Raw genomic sequence first — 26,989 nt, forward strand, 5'->3', positions numbered from 1 at the left:
CTAGTACTTGGGATAGAGCACTCTCTGGATCTGCCCGTCCGCCTTCGTCACGTCCAGCCACTTCCCACACTGGAAGATGGTGGTCACTGAGTTGGCGGTGTTGGTCACCTCGACACACTCCAGGAACCAGCCGGCGGCGGACCCAGAGTTGTCGTGCTCCACGGTGACCCGGAGCAGCTCGCCCATGTCTAGCATCTCCAGGACGAACCGGTCCGTGTGGCCGCGCTCAAAGAGGTTCCTGAACTTCTGCCGGAGCTGCCGCTGGCCCGAGTCGCCGTTGACACCGTATATGGTGATGAAGACGTTGGCGTCGGTGCCGGCCTCCTTCACGTCCCCGGTCATGACGATGATCTCGTACCTGACGGGCACCAGGTTGCGCACCTTGCTGGCGAAGCTCTCGATGGACTTGTAGGACTCAAACGTCTGGAACTGGTCCTTCTTAGCTGCCAGGGGAATCCGGGCATCGCAGTGGAAGAAGTACCTGTGCAGAAGATGTAGGGAAGGAAATGTATGATTGTGTCCAATCCAATTCAAATGATTGACCATAGGTTATTTATAGAGCATTATCTAGCTGACCAGAAACATTAAACCGTGCAGTGTTAGCAACATTGCACAAGACAAATGTATCTGTCTTCACGACAAGGACAAGCAAAGACAGCAAATGTGACCAAAGATGGGACAGGGATCTTGAGGTTAAAAATAAATAAAACATTTCCCCCTTCGTCTGAGCACCTGCCCTGCCAATCAATACTGCATTCCTAGGATAAAAGTAGCTGGGGAACAGTCAAGGGTGTTAGGCAGACTCTGAGAGCAAGCCAACGGGAATCAGAGAGAGAGAGAGAGAGCTATTTTGGGCATCACAACGATATGGCAGGCTTTAAATAAATTCTATCATGGAAATATAAAATAAAACATGTGAATGAAAAGGCCTAAAACTTGGAAGGCCATTACGTTTGCAAAGCATTACGTTCTCAATGAAGAAGTGTACATGTATGTACATGTACGATGCATACACATGTTAATATTTTTTTAATTAATTTAGATGCCAATACATGAATGAATGTAGCATTGTAAAGGGATTGATCCTATGAGGTTTATAATACTCTCTCACTTGTTGCCCAGCTCCTTCTCGGTCACCACCACCTCCATGACGTGCCAGAAGGCTTCGCCCTTCACCTTCTTGCCCTCCTTGGTGATATGGCCGATCGAAATGCCAGCGATCTCCCCCAAGTGCTTGGAGGAAAACTCAAACGTGTCGGTGGCACCGCTGCAGAGGGACAAAACAAACAGCAAGAGTCTCAATTGGATGTGAGGCGGTAGAATCACAGGAAGGTTTACGTCGTGCCGGGAGGCTAAGCTCTCCAGGGAACACACGCTCCCCGGGTACACAGAGCGGAAGGGGGTTATTCCTCATTAAGGATTCCCAGCTTGAAGACCTACCACAAGAACTTCTTCTTTTTGTTCTCCATGACAAACTCTTTGGAACGCGCTTTTTTCCCTTCCAACACAATAAAGGCATTCTCCGCGGTGTCGGCGTGGTCCGTGTTTGCAGTTGTCGTGGCGATTTCATATTCTGAAAAGAGGATGTTATGTCACATTGTGTTTTTGGATCTAGCTTATTACCAAACATGGACAATCTAACTGACTGTTATCGTACACTGTTAGTGAGAAGTTTCCTTAGATACCAACTTCTTTGTCTTTGCATCTCATTGAAACTAACTGGTTTTCTCATAGTAACTAGCTGGGGTTCTCATTGATACTGACTGGTTTTCTCATAGTAACTAACTGGGGTTCTCATTGATACTGACTGGTTTTCTCATAGTAACTTACTGGGGTTCTCATTGATACTGACTGGTTTTCTCATAGTAACTAAATGGGGTTCTCATTGAAATTGACTGCTTTTCTCATAGTAACTAAATGGGGTTCTCATTGATACTGACTTGTTTTCCCATAGTTACTAACTGGAGTTCTCATTGATACTTACTGGTTTTCTCATAGTTATGAACTGGGATTCTCATTGATACTAACTGGTTCTCTCATATTAACTTACTGGGGTTCTCATTGATACTAACTGATTTTCTCATACTTATTAACTGGGGTTCTCATTGATACAAACTGGTTTTCTCATAGTAACTAACTTGGGTTCTCATTGATACACACTGGTTTTCTAATAATTATTAACTGGGGTTCTCATTGATACACACTGGTTTTATCATAGTAACTAACTGGTGTTCTCATTGATACTAACTGGTTTTCTCTCATAGTAACTAACTAGGGTTCTCATTGATACTAACTGGTTTTCTCTCATAGTAACTAACTGGTGTTCTCATTGATACTAACTGGTTTTCTCGTTGAGGTCCACCGTGTCGTTGTTGGCACAGGCCAGCTCCCTCATGATCTGCCCGTCGTCCCTGCCTTTGGCCAGCCAGCGGTCGCAGGGGAAGCGGAAGGTCTCCTCCATGGTATCGTCCTTCACGTCAACGTATTCTAGATGCCACCCGGGGCCGGGACCTGAGGTAGGAGGCAACCCTGTCCATCACCTCTTGGAATTCAATGATATATAATCCTGCAGGATTTTTTTCCTGGCCTGTGGTAGGAAGGAATATGATTATGTACAGTGTTTGGTATATTTGTTATTTCAGAGGGTTTGAGAAGTTCGTATTGTGGATCAGACTATCAGGGTATCAGAGTTTTTCTCCCATGCCTCTACCTAGATTTGATTCTGTTTGATTCGTGATGACACAAACATATATAGAGATGTTCCATGGGTGCACGTACACACACACACACACACACACACACACACACACACACACACACACACACACACACACACACACACACAGACCTTTGTTGTCATGCCAAACGCGGATCTTGGACAGCTCCCCGAGACTGAGCATGTCAGGAAAGCGGAACACGTCTTTCATTTTGCGTTCAAACTTGTTCCTGGCTCCGCTCTCCTTCAGGGCTAGCAGGCCTGTGTCTCCATACTCCCCGAAGACGATCAGGAACACGTTGGCATCCGTGCCGGCACCTAAATATACATTTTTGCATGTTAAACTCAACTTGAATGCATATTACATACATGTGCATGAAGCACGCGATGGAGAGATAATATAAAAGACAAATGCAGCAACAATCTTATACCTGCACTGCTTTTCTACTACAGCTGTTATCCTATCTTCTTGAGAATAAGACATGCCCATCCAAGGGTCAATTCATTCAATGCTTTCGGTGTAAATCGTTTAATGCTGGTCCAATTTTTTGTCTGGTCTGGTGCACAAAGCGACCAGCGGCCTCTGGCCTTCTGCCGCTAGACTCCATTCATTCCGTTCCAACGTCCTCACATCCCGGGGGGGCACCCACCTCCGACGTCGCTGGTCGCGACTGTGATGGTGTAGGTCGTTCTCTCCACCATCTCTTCCTCGTCCACCACGGCCGCCAGCTCGCACACCTGGGTTCTCTTGGGCCCTTTGGTCTTGGACAGCCAGTTCTCGTAGGTGAACGTGTACAGGTCCTCCGTGATTGGGTTCCGCATCTGGACCTACGGAACACGACACGGCCGACGGAATCACGCACACTAACGTAAAAGTGACTGCTAAATGCTAATGGTTGGATGAAAACGGTAATGCTAAGAGAAAAGGCAAAAGAAAATAAAATCGTTTTTTTTACATTGTCGAGAAACCAGTCCGGACGACTTCCAGTGCCGTCCACTCGAAGCCGGATCTTCTTCAGAGGGGCAATGTCGTCAATCTCAACGTTGAACGTGTCTTCTTGGCCTCTTTCGAACCTGGTTTAAAATGATGAGGTGGCATCACAATGAGTTTCAAATGTCTATAAACTCAGATGAGATTTGTTCACTACGAGTTGCACGACGAGAGCTGAACATTACGCTCAGAGCACCAAACAACTGACCTGTCCCCGGCTTTAGGAATCAGCATCTCCTCTGTGCTCCCGTTGGCTCCGAACACGGTGAGGAAGATGTTGGTATCAGTACCCGCATACTGGGTGTCCCCTGTGACCAGCGTTGTTACATAAACCACCTACATATAATGGGCATTGTTATAAACCGAGCAGGAAATGAAGAAATACATGCTTATTTATGTTAATTACTATAATGGATTTGCAAAAGGACATGAAGAAGTCTTAATATTAATATTTATTTTTATTTTCACCTTGCGGATGATGTTGATGGTGCTGGAATCCAGCACGTTGAACAGCCTGGTGGTGAGACCATCCCCCCTGTCTTTAGCCAGCCAGCACTTACATGGGAAGATGTACTTGATACCTTTGGTTGGCACGGCTACCGCCAACTCGTCCACCAGCCAGCAGCTCTCTGGAGTGGCCCCGTTGTGTCCCAGCTAGGGTGGGGAGGTGGGAGTGGACGAGGAGAGGGAACGACGGAGAGCAAAAGGAGATGGAGAGGAACTTAATCCCAACAGCTCCTTCATGCTTATTTGACAGTGTTTTCAGCTATCTAGAGGCACTAATTGAACAGTTTTTGTTCAACTAAAACAAATACTAAAAAGGATGAACCTAAACAAAGCATCAAACGCTGTGTTTCAACCTCGGACAAAATGCTCACCAGCACAGTTCTCTCACCTCAACCCTCTTCAGGTCGCCGACGTCAGCCCCATAGCATACAAAGTTCTCCATGGTGCCAGGCCTAAAGCATTTCTTCTCCTTGGGCAGGTCCAGCCACAGCCGGTCCGTCTCCACCTCACCCGGTCCCAGGATGATGACGTAGGCCCGGGCCGTGGTGCCGGCATCACGGTCCATCCCCGTGGACAGGGTGAAGTGATATGGAATGACTGGTGACAGCATTCACAGTCAGGTCCATTACATTCTATTCAATTGATGATTAAATTACATTAATTTAAGGCCTCAATTTAATGCCATGAGGCCATGGAACATGCATGCATGGAACCGGGATGAATCATTAGGACATCTCACTGTGAAAAACGAATGGATGACCTTACCTGGTCCCTCCTCCAGGACCGCCTGCTTCTTCTTCTTTTTCTTCTTGTTGGCATTTCTGTCCAGACCCGGTTTTGCCGCGGCCGTCTTCTGGGAGTTTGGGTCAGTGTTTCTGTCCCCCTCGTATCCCTGCAAGGCACACATGGACACACTTCTTAGCGGGTCAACTGTAAAGACTTCTTACTGTTCTTTTAGCTATTCCATTAGAGATGGTTAAATCCACCTCCAGGACGGTGAGGTTTTAGAGTTAGGGGAAAGGTGAGGGCCAAAGCAACCATGAGCAAAGTTGACGCATTTGCAATGGCATTTATATGCCATTATTCTTTCCCCAATAAGGCCAGTTAATGGTTAGCTGCTTTGTTACAGGGACCTTAACCAGGAGGAGATTAGGAAACGACTAGCAACCCCCCGATTTACAACCTAGTTTAAATGAAAGGTGGGGAGGGTTAACGGAACCTTGACAAAGAAGGTGCGGTCGATGCGTTTGTCCTCCTTCTTCCTGGACAGCCAGCGCTCACACAGGAACATGTACACCTCCTCCGTCTCCGTGTCCGTCACCTCCACCTGGTCCAGGTTCCAGTCCGCCCCCATGTTGGAGTTGTCATGGCGAATGCGGATCTTAAACACCTGGCCCAGGTCGACCGCCTCGATGGTGAACTTGTCCACCTGGAATCACAGAATCAGTATTCTCTTTCATGAGCACAATAGTTTGTGCTTGGGTGCACATAACATTTCAAATAAAACTGGACGTACTTCTCCTCGTTCAAATTTGTTGCTGTTGCCTTCTGACTTGCTGAGTTTGCGTTCTCCAGTGTCTCCCAGGTCGCCATAGATGGTGAGGAAGACGTTGGCATCAGTTCCTGCACCGTACATATCCCCAGTACGCACGGAAACCTTGTATTCGTGAGCTAAACATTTCAGAATAGAGTGAGAGGTTCGGTCTAGGGGTTAGGTTCAGGGGTTAGGTTTAAGGGTTAAGATGTGTGGGGTAAGTGTAAGTTACCCCTACCTTGCATAAGTAATGCAGATTAGGGGTAAGGGGCTTAAGGGATAAAGAGGTTAAATGTTAAGGATTGAGGGTTTGGCGTTAAGGTTAGAGGTCAGGGGGTTACTGTTAGGTGTTAGGTGTTAGTATAAGGGGTTATGTTTAAGGGTTAAGAGGTTTGAGGTAGGTGTAAGTTATCCCCTACCCTACATAAGTAATGCAGGTTAGGGATAAGGGGCTTAAGGGATTTGGAGGTTAAATGTTTAGGTTTGAGGGTTCGGGTTCAGTGTTAGAGGTTTGGTGGATATTGTTAGGGGTTAGGTGTTAGTGTTAGGGGTGGTGTTTGAGAGGGCTTACTCTCCAGGGCGTCTTCCACCTCGATCTCTGTGCTTTTCAGCGTTCCGTCCCTCAGGAGTTTCTCTGTGATGATGTCAGATGGGACCAGCTCCCTGATTGTCTCGCCGTCCTCCTCAGACTTGGCTAGCCAGCATTCACACGGGAAGATGGTTGTTTCAGACCCCTGCCGTAAAATACGTAAACTATGTTTAGTATTGCCTCATTTTTTGAGTCATCATCATTAGGTATCATCGTCTTATTTAGATTTGGTGTGAAAATACATTCAATTATAAAGACTTGTGCATGGGCCCATTCTGAGATGACAGTTAATGTGATTATAAAAGGTATTGTAGAAATATAATAAAGAAAATCAAGCACCTTTCCTTTCCTGAGCTGCCGCCTGATTTCCACTCTGTCAAGGTGCCATCCTGGGTTGGTGCCCTGGTTATCATGACCGATCCGGATCTTCTCTATTACATCTCCAACATCCTCCAGCTGTGAGCAGGCAGACCACACAGTAGGAAGGGGAACCCTCAGGTAATTATTTCTTGATTCTACAATGCTTGTCAGTCAGTTTATACACATACAAAGTGACGTAAAAAAAAAAATAACATGAAAATCAAATGACTTTTGAATTGATCAAATCCATCGGAGAATCTGAGACTTTACACACTGAGAGTGTGTTAAGCAAAGTGTTTCTTCTATTGATTTGCTCTTGTGCCTTTAGGTAGACTGCTCCAGGCCAGTGATTCACACACCTCCACAATGAACATGTCTTCTGCTGCTCTCTCAAAGTACAGCCGTCTCTCCCTCTTGTTGACACAGAGGTGTTTCTGCTGTGTGCAGACGCCCTTGCCACCGTACAGGACAATGAACACGTCAGCGTCCGTCCCCGCGCAAAACACGTCGCTGGTGAAAATCTTTATCTCATAAGGCACAACTGGAAAGACAATGGAAGTCATTTTTACTTAAAGTGTGCTGTGCGTAACCATTCATGCCGACGGATGTATTGTAAAAGCTGCATGGTAAAAGCTGTGGCCTGTATTACTCACTCAATCCGTCATCCATTAACTCACTAACTCACTCACATGGCGTGTACAGTTCTGTTTGTAATTCAGCAGGGAACAGATCCCTCACGATGGCCCCATCATCCTCTCCTTTATCCAGCCAACGGCCACATGGGAATCGGAGTCTTTGACCCTGTGAGGGGGCGTCTATCTCCACCCAGTCCAAAAACCAACCGGTTGAACCACCTGAGAACACAGGAGGAAAATCCCTCAATTTAGTCGATTAAAAACACAGATATCGCTGATTGTTTTGGACCCACTATGTGGTTTGGTCCACTTCTGCAGGAAAAGAGACTATTTGGATTTTATATATGCTCTATATTCTCATTACTGAGAAATAAAACTGCTTGCGACACTACTTTCAAAGGGGCATTTGGTTTTTAACTTCTCAAAGACCGATTGAAATTAATACAAGGGTTATGCAAGTTTTAATAAACTAGAAAATGCATTTCCTGCAGAAAATGCGGTGAGTGCTGTAGTACAAAGTGAGGTTGAAAATATTTTTTAATACAGCCACATAGATTAAGACATAAAGAAACGTTAAATGGCTTAAATCAAGTGAAGGGATTTGAACAAAAGTTCAAAAGTCTAAATGGAGTAAACAATGTAAACATGGACACCATTTAAGAAATGTAAATGGTTGGAAACAAATAAAGTGACAGCTGAATGAAAAGCGCAAAGCATTGCTGAAAATGCACGACGGGAGACGTGGCAGCTGGGAGTCGCGGGAGTGCCCACGCCGCGGTCACGGTGAATGAATGTTCAATCCAACCATTTCTTCCTCAACTCTTCCTTCTTTGCCAATAGATCTCTCTCTGTCTCTGTCTCTGTCTCTGTCTCTGTCTCTGTCTCTCTCTCTCTCTCTCTCTCTCTCTCTCTCTCTCTCTCTCTCTCTCTCTCTCTCTCTCTCTCTCTCTCTCTCTCTCTCTCTCTCTCTCTCTCTCTCTCTCTCTCTCTCTCTTCCCCCATGTCCCCCTGGAAGAATCGACTCAGAAGGCATTCATTGCTATTAGTGACCACCGCAAAATCAATGAAAAACGATGCAATGACACCTTTAAGCAATATAACACAAGTGTGAGTGGGGTTGTTAGTTTATTTTTATTTTTTTATTGGGGGGGGGGGGGGGGGGGGGGATCAGGGTAAGGTCAGGGGGGCGTTTGCTCAAAAAAGGTTGACAACCACTGTTCTACAGCTATGCGTAGAACGCCTCCGAACGCTTCCGAACACCACCGGATGTTTGGAGATTACGTATTTCCCCTCTGTGCACTGCACATCAGAAGCCGGCAAAATTAAAGTCACCTACGATAATTTACCGATTCATTATTTATTTTCACCGCGGCGTTCTTTTTCTTGGGTTACCAGACTCTGACTGAATCGTGGGATAGCGTCGTGACTTACTGTTGTATACTGTGGCGGTAATACGCATTCGAAAACTTTTTGCCTACTACACAATGCGTAGGCTACTGAGCATTCGGACGCGCTTTATTTGTGACGTACTACAAAATGCCTACCATAGCAGTCAATTATGAGTATTCGGATGCATCCAAAAACTGTGATTCTGAATAAAGTTTAAATGATATCGAAATTCCGTTTGGATATTATTGAAGATACAAGTGTGTAGATTTGTTAAATGCTTTGAACGAAGATAAATGGTTGAAAAATTATTGAGTTACGATGTCTTAAGAAGTAGGAGTGTCAGAATGGGCAGACGTCTTCAATGAAAACAACTGAAAACGAAGCTGGTATGAAACTAAAACTGTGATTCTGAAGAAAGTTTAAAAGTTTAAATGATTCAATAATATCGAAATTCCATTTAGATATTATTGAAGATACAAGTGTGTAGATTTGTTAAATGGTTTGAACGAAGATAAACGGTTGATTTAGTTACGTCTTAAACAGTTGATGGGTTCAAGCACCTTTCACCAGTTCATCGACTCCCATTGCCTCCCGTTAAAAAAAAGATTGTATTTTAAAAGTAGAATATCTTAAGAAGTATAAAATATTTAAAAATTTTGAAAAGAAGTGCGCGATTCCAAGCTATTCTGAACATTTTAAAAATCTCGAGTCTCTAGGTGAAAAATTGAGGCAGGAGATATGTCCCAAAGTTTGTAGAGAATAATTAAGAAATAAAGAAAGAAAGAATAAAACTTATGAAGACCAATAGTTGAGCGCTGCATGCAGCACTCGCCTAATAAATAATACAGATAGATAGATCAGGCAAGATTACCTACCAGAATTGTCATGGCCCATGCGGAGCTTCTCCAGATCTCCGAGGTCCACTGCTTCAACGGTGAACTCGTTGATCATCCCTTGCTCAAATTTATTCTTATAATGCTTACACGCTTTTAGATTGATTATCCCTGTAGGAGGCACAGTGATGTGTGAGTCACACGTCTATCCCTTTAAGTTCTATTCAAATCAAACCAATCCATTGGGTTGTCCTAAAATGATCTTTATGCCTGTAATTATTGGGACGTCAGACATGCTACCTGTGTCGTCATTTTCTCCAAATAGGATTGCGAAGACATTGGCATCGGTTCCTGCATATTTCTTATCCCCAGTTTTCACCTTAATAGTATATGTTGTGGACATTGCTGTGGGAGCGCAAAGAAGAGGTTACAAGGTATTGGTTCAGTACGCCCTTCATCAAACAGTAGAACATTGCTTTCTACCTTTCTTGTTTCCCCATTGAGTAAACAATTCTACTATTTTCTTTCCCATCACGACTTCAAATTAATCTTCGACAGTCTCCCCCCCCCCCCCCCCCCCGCGTTTATTAAAAAACCAGCCTTTCTGGGGGAATGCTGTTACATTTCTGCTCCAGCCCCAAGGCGGTGCCTGAGTCCTCGTCGTCGTCGTCGTTCCTCTTCATGAAGGCCTCGTCCACGGGCACCAGCTCTCTGGCAATCTGCCCGTCGTCCTCGTCCACGGCCAGCCAGCGGTTACAGGGGAAGTAGTACCTGCAACGCCACCGAGCGCATGTTAAAACACTGGCTGCCAATCACACAAGATGGACTCTCCTGCTCATCGTTCTTAAGCATTCATCTTCCCATATCTTTCCTTCTTCTAACCCAGACCTAAACCCGCCGAAATGTTATCTTTTCTAAACCTTAATATGTAAGTGTTATAAATCTGCTATTTTGAAACCTGCCATAACGGAAAATAGGGGCCCTCTCTCTGCAACTGCAGGGAATCGAGAGACTGTGAATGTGGCGACGGTTTATTGTGGTACTAATATATATATGAATGTGTGATTTAAACTGTTTGAAGCCCGTTTCCTGAGAATAACAAGTTAGGTGGAGCCAACAGAGAGCGTTCATCTCCATAGCGACTCACGTTATGTCCTCCTTGGTGTCCACTATCTCTACACGGTCCAGGTACCATGAAGAATAGGAGCTTTTGTTGTCATGGCGAATGCGGAGCTTTTTCAGAGTCCCCAGGTCCACAGCTGTCACGGTGAACATGTCCTCCTATAGAGGATGTAAGAAATTTGTTATTAGCTTGACGTACATATTTATTATGTTTTTGACTACCTTAATGCGACAGCAAGAGTTCGTGTATTGCCTTACTATGCCTGTTTACACACATCAAAGAACATCGCCTACACACATGTTTTCACTGTAAGAAGACCCCCCCCTCATGACGAAAGTTTCTTCATTCTTCTTTAATCAAAGTCGGCTCGGCTCTGGTTACCTTTGATCCGTGTGGATAAATCCAACAAATTATCTGCGGACATGGCTTCTGCGTTCCTGAAGCCTCAGGTATAACGCGGAGATCAATTATTCAATGCTTTCAATTCATTAAGTGATGAGTAAAAGTAGGGCGGCGATGACTCTCAGGTCTCCCCTCCTCCTCCCTCCCTCCCGTCTCCCGGCTCCCCTGCACCACAACTGGCTCTGTCTGCAGGAGAGCGTATAATCCTACCAGAATGACGCTCCCACCCACAGCCCGCCGTAGGGCTGGTGTTGCGTGGAAGTGTTTGAGTCGGTGCCTGACAGCGAACAGCGCATTTTTATAATTAGAAACCCCGTTTCTAAGACAGGGTTTATCTGCTCTCTGTGTTCATCTTAAAACCATCGGGATTGTTCTGGGATGGGGGCCCCCGGGACTTCTTTAATCACTTTATGGCGGTTCTGGTGGGAGGGAGAAGTGATGGGGTGCTTCAAGAGTTCAAACAGCTAATAGTTAAGAGAACTGTTGTACGTTTTGTTTGATATTCGACACCATTTTCTAGAGCAAGGTAGTCGGCGACCACGACTTAAAAAAAGATTCTCTCGTGATACTCATGTTCAATGTTCACAAAATAAGAAAAGTGTAGAATTATAAAAAAATATTCTGAAAAGAACCCATTCTCCACAGGGTTTCCGTTCCTTTGGTCCGGCCTGCGGGATTAAAACAAAGTGGTGCTCTGCCCTCGCTGTTTAACCTGCGCCGTTACCTTCGCTCTCTCAAACTTGTTGAGGTTGTTCGACTTTTTCAGATAGCGCTCTCCGGTGTCTCCGTTCTCGCCGTAAATATTGATGTAGACCTTGGCGTCGGTTCCCGCTCCGAGCATGTCCCCAGTGAACACGCTCACTTCGTACGTGTTTTCTGTGGTAGGAGGACGACACAGGGCCTGCGTTAGCGGGGAGGCTGACACGGGTATTAGGGCTACTGCGTTACCAAGAACCATGCATTACTGATGAGACCTCTTCAGGCCGCCACGGGTCATGTGCTCCAGCGAAGTGTGTCACGTTCGGTTTTGCCAGGTGGCTTACACAAACATGCTTATACTAATTCTATTTAATCGTTTAGCAGATGCTTTTATCCAAAGTGAATAGATCCTTAATGAGTAGGTATGAACTATTTGATGTAAAATTACAGAAAAATACATCAATGGAAACTATGATATTTGTAGTCAAGGACTCCCAAAAAAGAGGGCCGCAGTTCGAGAAGGGTTGAGCACCCTGCACTAGTCTACTTAATTATATTTTTTGACCCGAAAAGCCATTTTTGGGTCACCACACATTCTTCTGCAGTTACCCTGACCTTGGGGAAAAACCATGGGCCCTGGGTATAAAAGCGCTTTTCTGCTATTTGACCACACAGTCATAAACGGCTTGTGAACCCTTGTTCTCTACCTTCCAGCTCATCCGCATCCTCGGGCAGAAGCTCCACCACCAGCTCCCCGTCCTCCTCCCCCGCGGCCAGCCACCGGGAGCAGGGGAAGTGGCAGGACAGCACCACCGGCTGCAGCCTCTCCTCCATCTCCTCCTCCTCCTCCTCCTCCTCCTTCTTCTTCTTCTTTTTCTTCTTGTCTTTCTTGTCCTCCTTTTTCTTGGGGACGGACACCATGGCCATGATGAGCCGCTTGACGTCCACAGTCTCCAGGAACCAGCCCGACCCCATGCCCTGGCCGTCATGGCTGATACGGATCTTGAAGATCTTCCCCACGTCTTTGGCCTCTGTCTGGCCGTGGGGAGGGAAGAGGAGCGCAACGCGTGAACTGAGATGCTTTCACCTCTCTGTGTTTGACTTCTTTCCCGACGCCTAAACGTTTTCTTTTAGCACATTTTCTGTGATAATCGTGTTTGCTGGAGTAATGGCACGCTAGATTGTGTGTTTGTCGGGTGACATTGTATTTAAATGATCAATAGTGTTTGGTACCCTAAATATTTCGGTGGCGTTGCGTTCATAGTTGTTGGATCTGCTTTCCAGGGTAATGATCTCTGTCTTCCCCTTTTCCCCGTAGATCTGGACGACCACTTTGGCGTTGGTGCCAGCAAACGACACATCTCCAGTGACTACGGTTACCTCATAGTTAATTACTGGAAAACAAGAGCACATAATTATGAATGGGATACATTTTGGTGACTTTATATTTGCTATTTACAATTTGAACAAGTCTGTCTTAGTGACATCTGAACGTGTTAGTATTCTTGTTTTTAGATTTATATAAAATCAAATGCAACTTTTTTGCAGAGCGCTATTCATGCAAAACATCATAATAAGGTTTTACAGGTGAAACATAACAAAAATAATATCCCAAGAACAAGAAATAAGACTGGTTTATTCTTATTTATGTTATTTCATTTATTTTTTATGCTCATATCCTTCAGATTATGAATGTCTTAAGCATGACGCCTACATTGTTCGCTGTCCAGGATTTCACTTGGATAGATCTCCACCTCTGTCTTGCCGTCCGCCTCATCCTTGCACAGCCAGCGGTGGCTGGGGAACATATAGTGTTTGCCGTGGTTGGGAACCATGATCTGAACGCTGTCCAGGAACCAGCCTGCCCGCATGCCCTCGTTGGTGTGGCCAATCATAAGACGGTTGATCTACCGGGGGAAAGAACCAAAGTATGTGTCAAGGGATGGGGCCTTTTTAGGTTTCTGAAGCAGATTGGTCTAAAGTATGCCCCTCACCTGTCTCTAACCAGTCCAATATTTAGTATTGGCTAGTGACTTGGGTAGTGCACTATCTTTTGTGGAACCTACTGGTCCTGATACCATTATGGTTTGCTATTCACCATTTTGTCATCTAGCAAGCTTTTAGCCAATGAAGGGTCCAAAATCAACACCTAACACCAGCCAAAGGCAGACAGATGAGACCATTCGGCAGGTAAAAATAGAAAATTCCAAATCGGTAGAATAAGCAGTGAATTTTAATTACAAATCCTGGACAAGGTAGCATCCTGTTCAAAGATGCCAACATGGCTGCCACCTATCATCCAACCCAGAACCTTCTGGCTGGAAGGTTCTTTTATAATTCTATTGGTATAACGTCTACTCCCTGACAGGGTCATGGCGGACCAGGCACCACCTCTCCCATCCTGTAAGGCACACAGGAAAGCGTTGTGGAAGCGCACCTGTCCGATGTCGAAGGTCTCCACGGTGAAGATGTCAATGCGGGCCGTCTCAAAGTAGTTCCCCAGGTTGTTGTCTGAGACCTCCAGCGTCATCCTGCTGGTGTCGCCCCTCTCCCCGTAGAGCTTCACAAACACCTTGGAGTCAGAGCTGCTCCCTGGGATGCTGCCGGTCTTCACCGCGATGTGGTAGCCAACGTCTGGTGGCGTGACACACACACACACACACACACACACGAGCACAGACACATAAGCACACGCAAACAGACACACATGCACACATGCACAAACCCACAAACAAACACACACACACAAGCACAGACACATAAGCACACACAAACAGACACACATGCACACATGCACAAACCCACAAACAAACACACACACACACACACAACACAAGCAGAGACATACACACACAAACACTCGTGCACAGACACATACAAACGCGTGGACACCCATATGCACAAACATACACACACACGCGCACAGACACAGACACACACAAACAAATAGATACAAGCATGAACAATCACATACATGAACAAACATACATGCATGATCACAAAACACTTTAGACACAGACACATAGACACAGTTGGCTAAGTCCATAATTATGCCTTCTCGTAGCAGTCCGTAAAATACTTACTGTAAAGACGCGGGCCATCAGCGAAGGGCACTAGTTCTCTAACGATCTGTCCATCATCCTCATTACGATCAAGCCACCTGGAACAGCCAATGAAACATTCAACCGTCACCTTCACCTCTGGGGCTGTTATGTATGCCTCAGCTCTAATGCTTCTAATGCATATGTTCGTATGAGTCATATCTAAATCTAAAGACCTAGATGCAGTTCTGCTTCCTACATCTCATAATAAGGACGCCATACAGAGACACAGACACACATGCACAGACACAGACAGACACACACACGCACGTAGACACACACACACACACACACAGGTTGCTATATATACACAGCATAACTATACATTATATATATATATATATGTATATATATATATATATATACTTTAATATAATTTTTTTTTTGTTACCCACAAGATGTACCCTTTAAAAAAAGTGACATGCTTTTACTACTTGTCATTATGCTTCCGAAAAGGAGTGTGTGTGTGTGTGTGTGTGTGTGTGTGTGTGTGTGTGTGTGTGTGTGTGTGTGTGTGAGCCCTCACCTGTTACATAGGAACACCTCAGCCTGGGACTCAGCCTGGCCCTCCTCCCGGACCAGGACCTTATCCAGGAACCAGCCACAGCCCCCGCCCCGGCCGTTGTGCCCTATCCTCACACGCTGCACCTGCCCCAGGGACACCGCCTCGATGATGAACTCATCCATCTGGGAGGGAGACGCACGCGCACCGTCAGTAGGACAAGACCTGAGGTTCACACTTCACATTACCGCCTGAAGACGGTTCACTCTGAGTCAATCCTTTTTTTCATCCAAAGGGTGAACCCAGATTCAGGCCATTAAGGAACAGGTGTTACGCATCTTGCTCAAGGCTGCTTACATGTAGTGGTGTGGATGGTGTGTATATTGTATTATAGATTCTAATGTGGTTAAAACATTGTAATGGCGTGGTGCTAGCAGGGCTAGCGCTGGTTGTACTCACGCTGCCCTTCTCGAACTTGTTGACGTTGTTTCTGCAGACGACCAGCTGCCGATCGCCGCTGTCGCCCTGGTCCCCGATCAGGTTGAGGAACACCGAGGCGTCTGTGCCGCTGCCGCCCACCGTGCCGGTGCACACCGTCACTCTGTACTTGATCACTGGGACACACCACGCAGACAGGATGCACCTTCTTATGCCTACACCTTATAAGAGTGTATATACCTTCTCACTCCTAAACCTTATAACAGTTGATATACCTTGACACCCCTATACGGTCTACTAGCATATTTACCTTCTCCCTCCTATACCTTATAACAGTATGTATACCTTCTCACTCCTACACGGTAAACTAGTGTATTTACCTTCTTATTCCTCAACCATATAACAGTTTATATACCTTCTCATTCCTTAATCATCTACTGGTTTAGATACCTCCTCTCTCCTATACCTTATAACAATATACACGGCTTCTCTCTCCTATACCTTATAATAGTATACACGGCCTCTCTCTCCTATACCTTATAACAGTATACACGGCCTCTCTCTCCTATACCTTATAACAGTGTGCACGGCCTCTCTCTCCTATACCTTATAACAGTAAACACGGCCCCTCTCTCCTATACCTTATAACAGTATACACGGCCTCTCTCTCCTATACCTTATAACAGTAAACACGGCCTCTCTCTCCTATACCTTATAACAGTATACACGGCCTCTCTCTCCTATACCTTATAACAGTATACACGGCCTCTCTCTCCTATACCTTATAACAGTATACACGGCCTCTCTCTCCTATACCTTATAACAGTGTGTGTGTGTGTAGTGATGTACGCACGGGGCAGGGATTCAGCGATGGTTTCCCCGGTGGCGGGTAACTCCCGGACCACCTCCTGGTCGTCCTCGTTGGTGTCCAGCCATCGCTCGCAAGGAAACGAGTACTTCTCCTTTGTTAACGTCTTCATGATCGTTGCCTGGCAGAGGGCAACAAAATGGAGACGCAAGGAAGGAATTGGCTTTACATCACTGTGATGATTATCTTTCAATTTAAATTATGGTCTCAGAATACGGTTAGAGTCGAACTAATGTGACCACCTGTGTTCCATGTATTTAAGTTGTTGTTAACCCTAACCCTAATATTCACCTTACTGAGATGCCACCCGGCGAACGGATTTCTCTTCTCATGCCAGATGCGAAACTTGGTGATCCTCCCGAGGTCAGGGAGTTCCACCTGGTGTGAGAGGAACATGGTCACTGATCAGAGTACAGTCAGTGTGGTTCTTAGTGATGATGAGGTGGTGATCGAGCCGAACATCTGACACACACCATGAACTTGTCCAGTTGGCCCTGCTCGAAGTTGTCGGATTTGTTGTCCAGCCTTATTGCGTCCGACTTGCCCTGTGTCCCGTAGATCTGGAAGGAGATGTCTGCGTCCGTGCCCGAGTTTGGTATATCAGAAGTCCAGATCCACAAAGACCACGGGTGTTCTGTGGAGTACCGCACGCAGGCATGCATGCACAGACACCCCCCCCCCCCCACACACACACACCCACACACACACACACACACACACACACACACACAAACACATTTCTTTCTTGTGCCTTTGTGAATTTTCTTGAAAAATGTATGTTATTAAAACATACTGCGAGGTTTAACCAAATCTTAAACTAATATCAAACGTAAAGTAGGATTAGATCAATGTACGATGTGCGTTGTCGGATAAAATGGCAATAAAAAGGACCCATATTCAGTATTGTACAACATACTCTTCTGTCTCTTCTGCCTCAGCGAGACCATTTCGTACAGCTCTCTCTCTATGAGGCCGTCCCCCTCCTTCTCGTCCAGCCACTTGCTGCATGGGAACGTCTGCTCTATCCCAGTGAAGGGACAGAAGACCACCACCTGGTGCACCAAAACCACCGGGTAGAGTCAAGTCAGTGTGTGTGTGTGTGCGTGTGTGTGTGTGTGTGTGTGTGTGTGTGTGTGTGTAGGTGTGTGTTTCTGTGTGTTTCTGTCTGTGTTTGTTTTACTATACTTGCCAGGGCCAGAAGCTTGTATGTGTATGTCTTTCAGATTTCCTATACATGTGAGGGCCAGAAGTGTATCTGTGTGTGTGTGTTTGTGTGTGTGTGTGTGTGTGTGTGTGTGTGTGTGTGTGTGTATGTCTGTCAGAGTTCCTATAATTGTGAGGAGCAGACTGGCCTTCTCGCAGTACCACCCAGAGCTGACTCCTCCGTTGTCGTGTCCAATGGTGACCCGGCTGAGCGGGCTCAGCAGAGCAGCCACCTCTACGGTGAAGATGTCCGTCAGGGCACGCTCAAACTTACCCCCCTCCAAGAACACCTACAATGGGGCGCGATGGGAGAGGCACGTCATCTTTGTCATGTAATCATCAGAGGACCAGCGTAATTTCCTACAGATCGAGATATTTCTGGAATGCACTGAAGTATTTGTTGTTGTCTTTTTGAGGAATTTGCCAAAATGTGTGTTGTCAAAGAGAATGCAGATCTGTGAACATAAAGATACATCGCTGAAGAATAAGGCAAAAAACTGTCAAGACCAGAAGACCAATTGGCACCTTGTAAAAAATAAAAACACCACAGAGCAGGTTAGTAAATTGGCAGTATGTCAAAATGAAAGAGAAAACGAGCACAATGGAATCACCTTGCCGCTGTTTTTGGCGCCTTTGGTGCCGTGCATCACAATGTTAATCTTGGAGTTGGTTCCAGCACCCCGGATGTTGCCCGTCACGACCTGGACGTTGTACACAATGCCTGGCGGGTTTGGCGGGTACAGTTACATGCATATACAATCAGAGACCCTGGCGTCACGATTCACATCACACACACTGGGGCTGATAATTGTCAGCCACGAGGTACTGATGATCCGATTGACCGTGGTGCGTCTCATCTTGCCGAAACGGAAAAGACAATCTCTTTTTTTCCTCTCTGGGTCTGTAGGTGTCTTGCTCAATGATGCATACAGACTGTGTCTGACAGAACCTTTCAGCTAGGAGTCAAACACCCTGGCCACTGACTAGCCTATCCTGCACCAAAGGGCTGTTTTGCTGGATATCGCGTATCATTTAGCTAGTGATACAGAGATATAGGATAAGGGATGGTCAAATTGAACATATTGCAGACTTTAGCTCAGGTCAGATAGCATGGCCGCCACATTTATAACTCACCAGTGGGCTGGTTCCCCCCGACAAGAATGTCTCTCTGTATTTTGCCGTCATCCTCGTCCATGGCAAACCAACGGTTCACTGGGAATTCGTACACCATTTTGTTCCCAAGGTCATCCAAAACCACCTGCGGAAAGGGGAGAGGGAGTTAAAAAAAGAGAAAGAACAGTGACAGACTGGGGGACAAAGACAGGTGAGAACTGAATGTGGAATCCCCCAATCACTTCAAACCACCGAGCAAGCGTTCAGAGCCAGGCCGCTAGGCCAATGCCAAGGCCCATACACATTTCTTACTTCCGCTCTATGGACCCCGACGAGAAGGCTTGAAGGGGCCTTAAGCCTGCATTGGGGGCATACTAGGTATATGGAGAGGATTAAAGGGGCCTGCTCACTGCACCACATGGCTTCTGTTCGTAGTGAGGGTGAAGTTCAACAGAGAAACCCAGTTACAGACAAACACATTGTTCTAACGGGGAGGAAATACGACATTATCAGTGGTTTAAATCTCACTCTGTAAAATAACTCCTTCAGTCATGTTGTGTTGTTGTTGCCTCTTTTAAGGGATGAGTTACGTTGAAGCAGGGTTTATCCAGTAATAACCAATTGGAACCACAAGTGACTTTTGTCAATCTGGTGACCGTGGCAGGTTGGGTCCATATTTTAAGACTTTTACATTGTACCACACACAGAGGAGCACAGGATTAATTATTGTACTGGAGGCTACAGTGCACCAGCTCATGGTGACACTGATGATCTTTGGAGATCACTAGCGCAGCCGTCACCAGGTATGCCACAGAGACACCCACTCCATTTGTAGGAAAGGCGATCTGTTAATGGCGCCTGGTTTCTCTTTACAGACAGTGTAGAATGACAACAAGCATGTCGTCTTAGTGTGTGTCTGTGTGTGTGTGTGTGTTTGTGTGTGTGTGTGTGTGTATGTGTGTGTGTGTTTGTGTGTGTGTGTGTGTGTTTGTTTGTGTGTTTTCATGCATGCATGAGTGTGTGTGTGTGTGTGTGTGTGTGTGTGTGTGTTTGTGTGTGTGTGTGTGTGTGTGTGTGTGTGTGTGTGTGCATGCATGTGTGAGTGTATGTGTGTGTGTGTGTGTGTGTGTTTCTGTATCTCAGGATGACATCATGTCTTGGTGTCGCAAACTGTGTGTATTGGAGGAGAGGGGACACGAAGCCCAGATGAGATGACAGGAAGAGGCGTATTGCATGTCTTAAGTACCTCTCCAGAGGCATCACTGGGTACAACAGAGCCTGCGCTTGTATCAAGATAACAATGTTTATGATGCAGAAAATGTAATATGCAATGTATAATTAATATTGTGCTTGTCTGTTTGTGGTACAATGTAAAAGTCTTAAAATATGGACTCAACCTGCCACGGTCAACAGATTGACAGAAGTCACTTGTGGTTCCAATTGGTTATTACTGGATAAACCCTCCTTCAACGTAACTCATCCCTTTAAGAAGCAAAGCAACTGTACACAAAAACTTGACTCAAAAGTTTTTGATACTCAAAAACGCAAGCAACAACGATAACACAACATAACTGAGTGAGATTTAAAAACACTGATAATGTCGTATTTCGCTACAACAATTTCCTCTCTGTTAGAACAATGATTTTTTCTTTAATGGGATCTTCAAAGCTGTCCTGTTGGGTTGAATATGGTGTTAGCCTACATCATCTGTTTAACATTGAGCAATTAATGTGCATAGGTTAAACATCTCGGAGGAGATTTCCTGCATGGCAACATGGAGCACCAGGGTCATTTATCATTATATGCAAAATGTACAATCAACCTGCATCCCTGTGTTTGGAGGAGCCTAGAAAAGCCACCTAGTTCGATTGTGGCAGCCACAGCAGAAAGCAATGGACCTTGTTACAGTATTATTGAGAGTTTATTGCCCTTCTCCTGTTGACCTTGTTTGTTTTTTGGGATGCTTGGCCAAACTCATCTCAATGAGACTCACCAGGTTGTATACAAATTATATACTTTATGTAGCTGTATTTAGATGTTACCTTATCTAGAGCCCATCCAGCTGATGAGCCTTTGTTGTTGTGGCCAATGGTGATCTTTCTCACTTTGCCTAGATTCGGCGCATCTAGTGTGAACTTGTCCTCTGAGCCCTTCTCAAAGTTATCTTTGTCATTGTCCAGACGCCTTTCCCCTTGAATATAAGGAAACACGTCTTGCCGTTGAAGGTAAATATAGCACATGTATAAATATATATTTAACATTGGAAAGAACTGTAAAAATGTTGGTTCCTGAGGTTTTGGAACATGTAATGAACTCAATTGACACAACATTATACATAAATTATGTGATGATGTGTATGTATTATACTCATTGGTCTTTGGGATAAGAAACCAGTTACTTGCCTGTATCCCCAAACTCTCCAAAGATGTTGAGGAAGACATCAGCATCTGTCCCACTGCCCTTCAGATCCGTCGTGAATACAGACACTATATACTTATTATCTGGGAAAAATATACAAGGGGGTCATTTTGTGATACTGTTGGAATTTTGTATTTTATATTTACACTTGATATCATTGGTCCCATACCAAACCTTTGGTTATGATAGTAATAATCAATAGTATTATAAATTCATTCATATCATTGGTCCCATACAAACCTTTTTTTATGATAGTAATAATCAATAGTTTTGTAAATTCATTGTGATATTGTGTAACACTAAATATCCTTATTGAAGGTACCACTCTGCCCAATCAGGGCCAAGTCTTTTATCTGTGGATCTAAAGGCAAACTGACTGCACACTTAAAAGAAGAATTTGGGCCGTGAGCCGATAATGTTAATAACTTGTACCAAATGTTGGCTCAAACTGGCTATCATTCAGAATCAAGCATTTGCAACATTACAAAATAAATGAATGAATCACAATCTACGTGAAAAGACAAAGATGAGCCATGTTAAATAATGATTTGGGGGAGGGGGGGGCGTACATTTGGGCATCTCCATGGGGTCGCTGCTGCCCAGCAGATCTCTGACGTAGAGGCTGTCGCCCTCCTCCTTACTGAGCCAGTTGTTGCAGGGGAAGTAGTACCTGAGGTGGGGTCTAATCACGTCTGTGATCACCACTCTGTCCAGGTACCAGCACGCACTCAGACCGGTGTTGTCATGCTCGATCCTAGAAGGGGCCAGCAGACATAAGAAATAAAAAATAGAATAGACAAACAAGAAATATCAAAGAAATATGATATGAGAGACAGCCAAGGGAAGCACAGCCCTGAGTCTCCTTTTACGGTATCTTTATCTATCGCTGTGTCATATAAGTTATATTACACCTACCGCTATCTATCGCTGTGTAATATTAGTGATATAACACCTATCTCTATCTCACTCTATCGCTGTGTAATATTAGTGTGCAGTTCATGATTATGTTCAATTGTATTGTTTCTGTAAACTTTGAACAGACTGTTGGTGAACTCTATCAACATATCGTGGGAATCGCATACCTTATCTTTTTCAGAGGTCCAACATTGTGGGTTCGGATTCTAAAAACATCCGTCTTGCCCCTCTCAAATGCAGTCCGGCTCCTCCAATGACGAAACGTACAAACAATGATCTCTTAGTAGTTGCTCATTATTATTATTGACCAGGTATTTGTTAAAAGACGATAATATTGGTCAATAATGGTCATGGTAATGGGACAACGAAAGTGGTGCCAAAATAACTGCATAACAACAGCACATAATAATGTCTAGAGGCAATTTATGTTAAATGTCAAGATTCTTTTCAGAGGTTTATGGCCATTTATAAGCATAGACAGGCAAATGAGGACCAGGCTCTGGACATATAATTGCGTGCTAACACCAGGGATGTCATATTATTAATCACTACTGAGACCAAATAACAAAAGCCCTGTCCGCTGTGCTTTTGTGCCTCCATCCGTAACCATAACAACGATCCCACCACAACCAAGACGTACTTCTTCTCTGTGCTGTGAAATGAGAGAAGACAAAAATTGTTATTTCTTTCACCCAAATCCTTTAATGAATATTTCTTAATATAAATGTTGTATTGTATATGTGTAGTGTGTACATGTGTACATATGTGTACATATGTGTACATACATACATACATACATACATACATACATACATACATACATACATACATACATACATACATACATACATACATACATACATATGTATACATTGTTGGAGACTAAAATTATGTTTGAAAAAAAAATTGTTGTTAAACTTTCAAAAGGTCTCACTTGCTGGCCAGGTGCACCTTGGGCGTGATGCCATAGCTACCGAACAAGCTAACAAAGATGTTGGCGTCAGTGCCGGCTCCTTTCTCGTCCCCAGTGATGGTCACCACCTCATACACTGCACAGCAGGTGGACAAGAGGTCCCACGACAACGGGAAGAGGACGTGTTGATTTAAGTTATGGGTTAGGTAAAACGTGGTTTAATTGCAGGAGGAAGGGGAAAGGGTGCAGGGAGAGATGAAAGAGAGGAAGGACAGATAGATGGCTCGTATACCTGTGTGAGTGTTTATGTGTATAAAAAGTTAAATTATCTATACTCAGGCATGTATGCATAAACGCAATACACCTGTGTGTCTGTACCCGTGTGCTTTGCCAACCCTTAGGATTTGTCTACCCATGTAAGGTACACTGTATCTCCTGTCTAAAGTCAACAAGACAGATGAATGACTCGGGCAGGGCTTTACATTTTACGGAAAGGCCAGGAACCATAGTAGCAGATTGGGTGACCGTAAAGTAAAGGCCTGATCAAGATGCGAAACCCCCCTCCTTACGTGATAGGTGTCATGTAACCTTAGGTTAGCGATAACATCTTGAGGGGTGTGTGTGTGTGTGTGGATTCGACCCTGCTCGGGAGGACGTTTTCCCATGGCAATTATGCTAAACAATGCATCATTGAATTAGGATTCGGGCTAATAGGACCAAAACCAAATAATTACAATCAATCACATTTTTTCTCCTATCAATTTTTTTGAAACAACAACTCTTATTTAAAATTGATTTGAAAGAAAAATCACATCCAAATCTATTAAAGATCTGTGATCTACAGCTCTGTGTTTCCACACAGCATTGTACAAAACAAAATGGAAGCTATTGACCTTTCTTTTTGTGGTACTCATCCTCGTAGTTCTCCACGCTGTCGGGCTCGTAGTTCCGCACCTCGTTCTCGTAGATCTCCACGTAATTCTCCACCTTCTTCTTCTTGCCTTTGCCCTTCTTCGTGTCCTCGCCATCGCTGTCCTTATCCTTCTTGGTCTTCTTGTCCTTCTTCTTCTTCTTGCTCTCCTCCTCGGGCGCCTCGTCCTCCTTCTCCGAGTCCTTCTTGGACTTCTTGTCCTTAGAGCCCATGTCGTCGTCCCTGACCGATGGCTTCTTTTTGGTCGCTCTCTTTGCGGTGGGGATCACATCGGGGAGCTTCCCTGCCCTCCTCTTGTCTTTGGCTCCATCGATGTGGCTGCTGTCCTCATCCACACTGCTTGAACCCTCATCACTATTTTTCTCCTTCTTCTTGCGGTTTCCTTTTTTATTCTGCGAGCTGCTCCTCACATCGGTGATCCCTGACGCAGCCGAACTGCTGCCCTCCTCGCCATCGCTCTCTCTCACCAACTTTTTCTTTTTCTTCCTCCTCACCTTCTTGGAACTCCCAGCATCCTCTGCTTCGGTGACCTGCTTACTTCTCCCCTTGGGCTCGTGTTGGTAATCCTCAGTGTCGGCGTCATCCACTTCTTTGGTTTCCTCCGTTGGCCTCTGGCCTGTGGTTTTCTTTTTTACCCCCGACATCTTTAATTTATTTACTACCTTGTCACTGTAACTGATTCCAGGCGTGTTCTGCCGAAACTTGATTAAACTGACCCGTACGGGTTCAGAGAGGTGATGTTGTTACCCAGGGTGGAGACCGGTCAGGGAGTAAGCCGCGCGAGCAGAGAACTCATAGTAAAACGTAAGCTTCACAGGCTGTGGGATTCGCAGGAGGCTTAAGGTGGGGTTGCCCCCTATATGTTACCACCTGGCCCAGCGAACAAAAGGTCAGGCTTCATTAACTATGACTAACTATGACTCTGCATGTGGTGTCACTTGAGAAGGGTAGGAAACCCCTCATGGTATCGAGGGCTGCCCTGATACTGTCACACACATCTGACACACACATCTGAAATAGTTTCTTACATTATTGCATGTAATTTATATATATATATATATATTACATGCACATAATAATAACATAAAAGCATGAAATGACCTGTGTATTTCTTCTGCTAAGCATATCTGTGAAATGGAATCCTAAATTACATATATATATATATGTAATTTATATATATATATATATATATATATATATATATATATATATATATATATATATATTACATGCACATAATAATAACATAAAAGCATGAAATGACCTGTGTATTTCTTCTGCTAAGCATACCTGTGAAATGGAATCCTGAATGCCTCAAGATCACTGAAATTAAAGTTTTACTAGAGGGAGGACTACTGAACAGGTCTGCATATCCAACTTGTAATTACACACACATCCAGTAGAGGTCACCATGTTATTCATGGAGGAGAAATGTTCACGTTTGCTAGTTGAAGAAAATAACCAAATAAAAGACAGTCAGTCAGAAGAAGATCTGAGATACCGTGTTCCTATATTCTGTTCTGAATAATTTTTGTTTTGTTTAATGAGATTATAATCTAGGAACAACCTCAAACATCATTAACCTCATAGCCTGTTGTTCCTCAGCAAATGTGATTTCAAGTCAACAAGTGTGGAATTTTGCTTAGTGAAATTACTTTTCCAGTCCTGCTGGAAGCACAGCTTGTAAATTAGATATTAAAGGACAATATAGTAACTAATCTCGAAGTTCTTCAAGAGTGACAATTGATTATTTGGTATATTATTCTACATGCAATAATTTACAGTTTCCAAATACTTGCTCTGCATTGGTTTATGGTTGTATTATCAAAATAATCTTTGGGAAACTACTTAAAGCTATATCTTTGTTTCTTCCAGATGTTTCCGCTGAAGAGACAAGAGCATGCTTTGGACTGTATGATCTTTTTGGCTTGTACAAATAAACTAAACAAGTTGCCTGCAGCAATCTGTTGTCATTTGTTCTTCATAGGGGAAGATGCTGTAGATTTGGTACACGGAGGCTTGGGCCTACCTATCTTCAGACACACATTTACGTAACGTTGCTTTCTCCGAATGTGAGCACGTCACAGCAAACCCGATGGGAATTGAATGTTGCTTACCAAACATTGTCAATGTCATTCCTACTTCATCTTACAGACAACTGCTCAGACAGAACTCAGCTGGTTCTCATGTTTATGTATCAAAGCCATTAAAAATAAAATGGTATGTTTTCCTTGTTTCTGGACTTCCTTCGTAATGTGTTTATAGGTCTCTATTGTTTGTGTGTGTGTGTGTGTGTGTGTGTGTGTGTGTGTGTGTGTGTGTGTGTGTGTGCGCGCGCGTGCGTGTGCGCGCACGCACACACGTTTTTGGCTCAAAAACAGATGATGGTTTGTGCAATCTCGGTCTGAGCAACATTCTATGCATGAACCAAAACAAATCTATGAATCAATTCATAAAAATACAACGGTTAATTATTTACTAGCACTTTATCATAAATTGCACGATGCAATAATCCGTAAAGCGTTTTACAGCGAATGGATTTAGTTGGACACATGAGTGAGCCATTCTGGTGGTTATCTTGCTCCAGGATGCCTACAGGTAGACACTGGGAAATGGAGATATAGAACACCCAGGCACACTGCCCTGGCCCCTTTCATCAACGTTTTTCACCGGATGTGATTCTGACATGAGCGCCCACACGCACTCTGATTATGTATTTAATTGGGTTCCCAAGGCAACAAGTGTTTATTTTCGATCGGGAGCTTATGGTGGTCTTTCCATGACACCAGTAGACGATCTGAGGAAATGT

The 26,989-nt window shown here is 44.5% G+C and overlaps 1 protein-coding gene across 1 annotated transcript; it reads right to left on the reverse strand.

The window, feature by feature from the left end:
• On the reverse strand, positions 1–24,392 carry loxhd1b (lipoxygenase homology PLAT domains 1b; the record flags this gene model as incomplete). Its single annotated transcript, XM_079739452.1, has 43 exons — positions 1–481; positions 1,112–1,267; positions 1,441–1,573; positions 2,341–2,511; positions 2,849–3,034; positions 3,367–3,544; positions 3,673–3,790; positions 3,916–4,043; positions 4,176–4,361; positions 4,603–4,811; positions 4,980–5,106; positions 5,434–5,643; positions 5,731–5,885; positions 6,320–6,482; positions 6,677–6,793; positions 7,057–7,238; positions 7,387–7,551; positions 9,597–9,725; positions 9,855–9,959; positions 10,177–10,325; positions 10,702–10,835; positions 11,804–11,955; positions 12,486–12,813; positions 13,012–13,172; positions 13,493–13,685; positions 14,216–14,412; positions 14,862–14,938; positions 15,406–15,566; positions 15,841–15,995; positions 16,673–16,808; positions 16,979–17,065; positions 17,161–17,321; positions 17,604–17,739; positions 18,040–18,180; positions 18,502–18,611; positions 19,025–19,148; positions 21,046–21,194; positions 21,406–21,504; positions 21,991–22,175; positions 22,504–22,584; positions 22,977–22,988; positions 23,271–23,385; positions 24,143–24,392. 43 exons carry the CDS (start codon positions 24,390–24,392, stop codon positions 1–3), a joined length of 6,792 nt encoding a protein of 2,263 aa, XP_079595578.1.
• Positions 24,393–26,989: the final 2,597 nt, after the last annotated feature.

This window comes from Pollachius pollachius (assembly GCF_949987615.1).
Source record: "Pollachius pollachius genome assembly, chromosome: 1".
In the NCBI taxonomy this organism is placed as follows: Eukaryota; Metazoa; Chordata; class Actinopteri; order Gadiformes; family Gadidae; genus Pollachius; species Pollachius pollachius.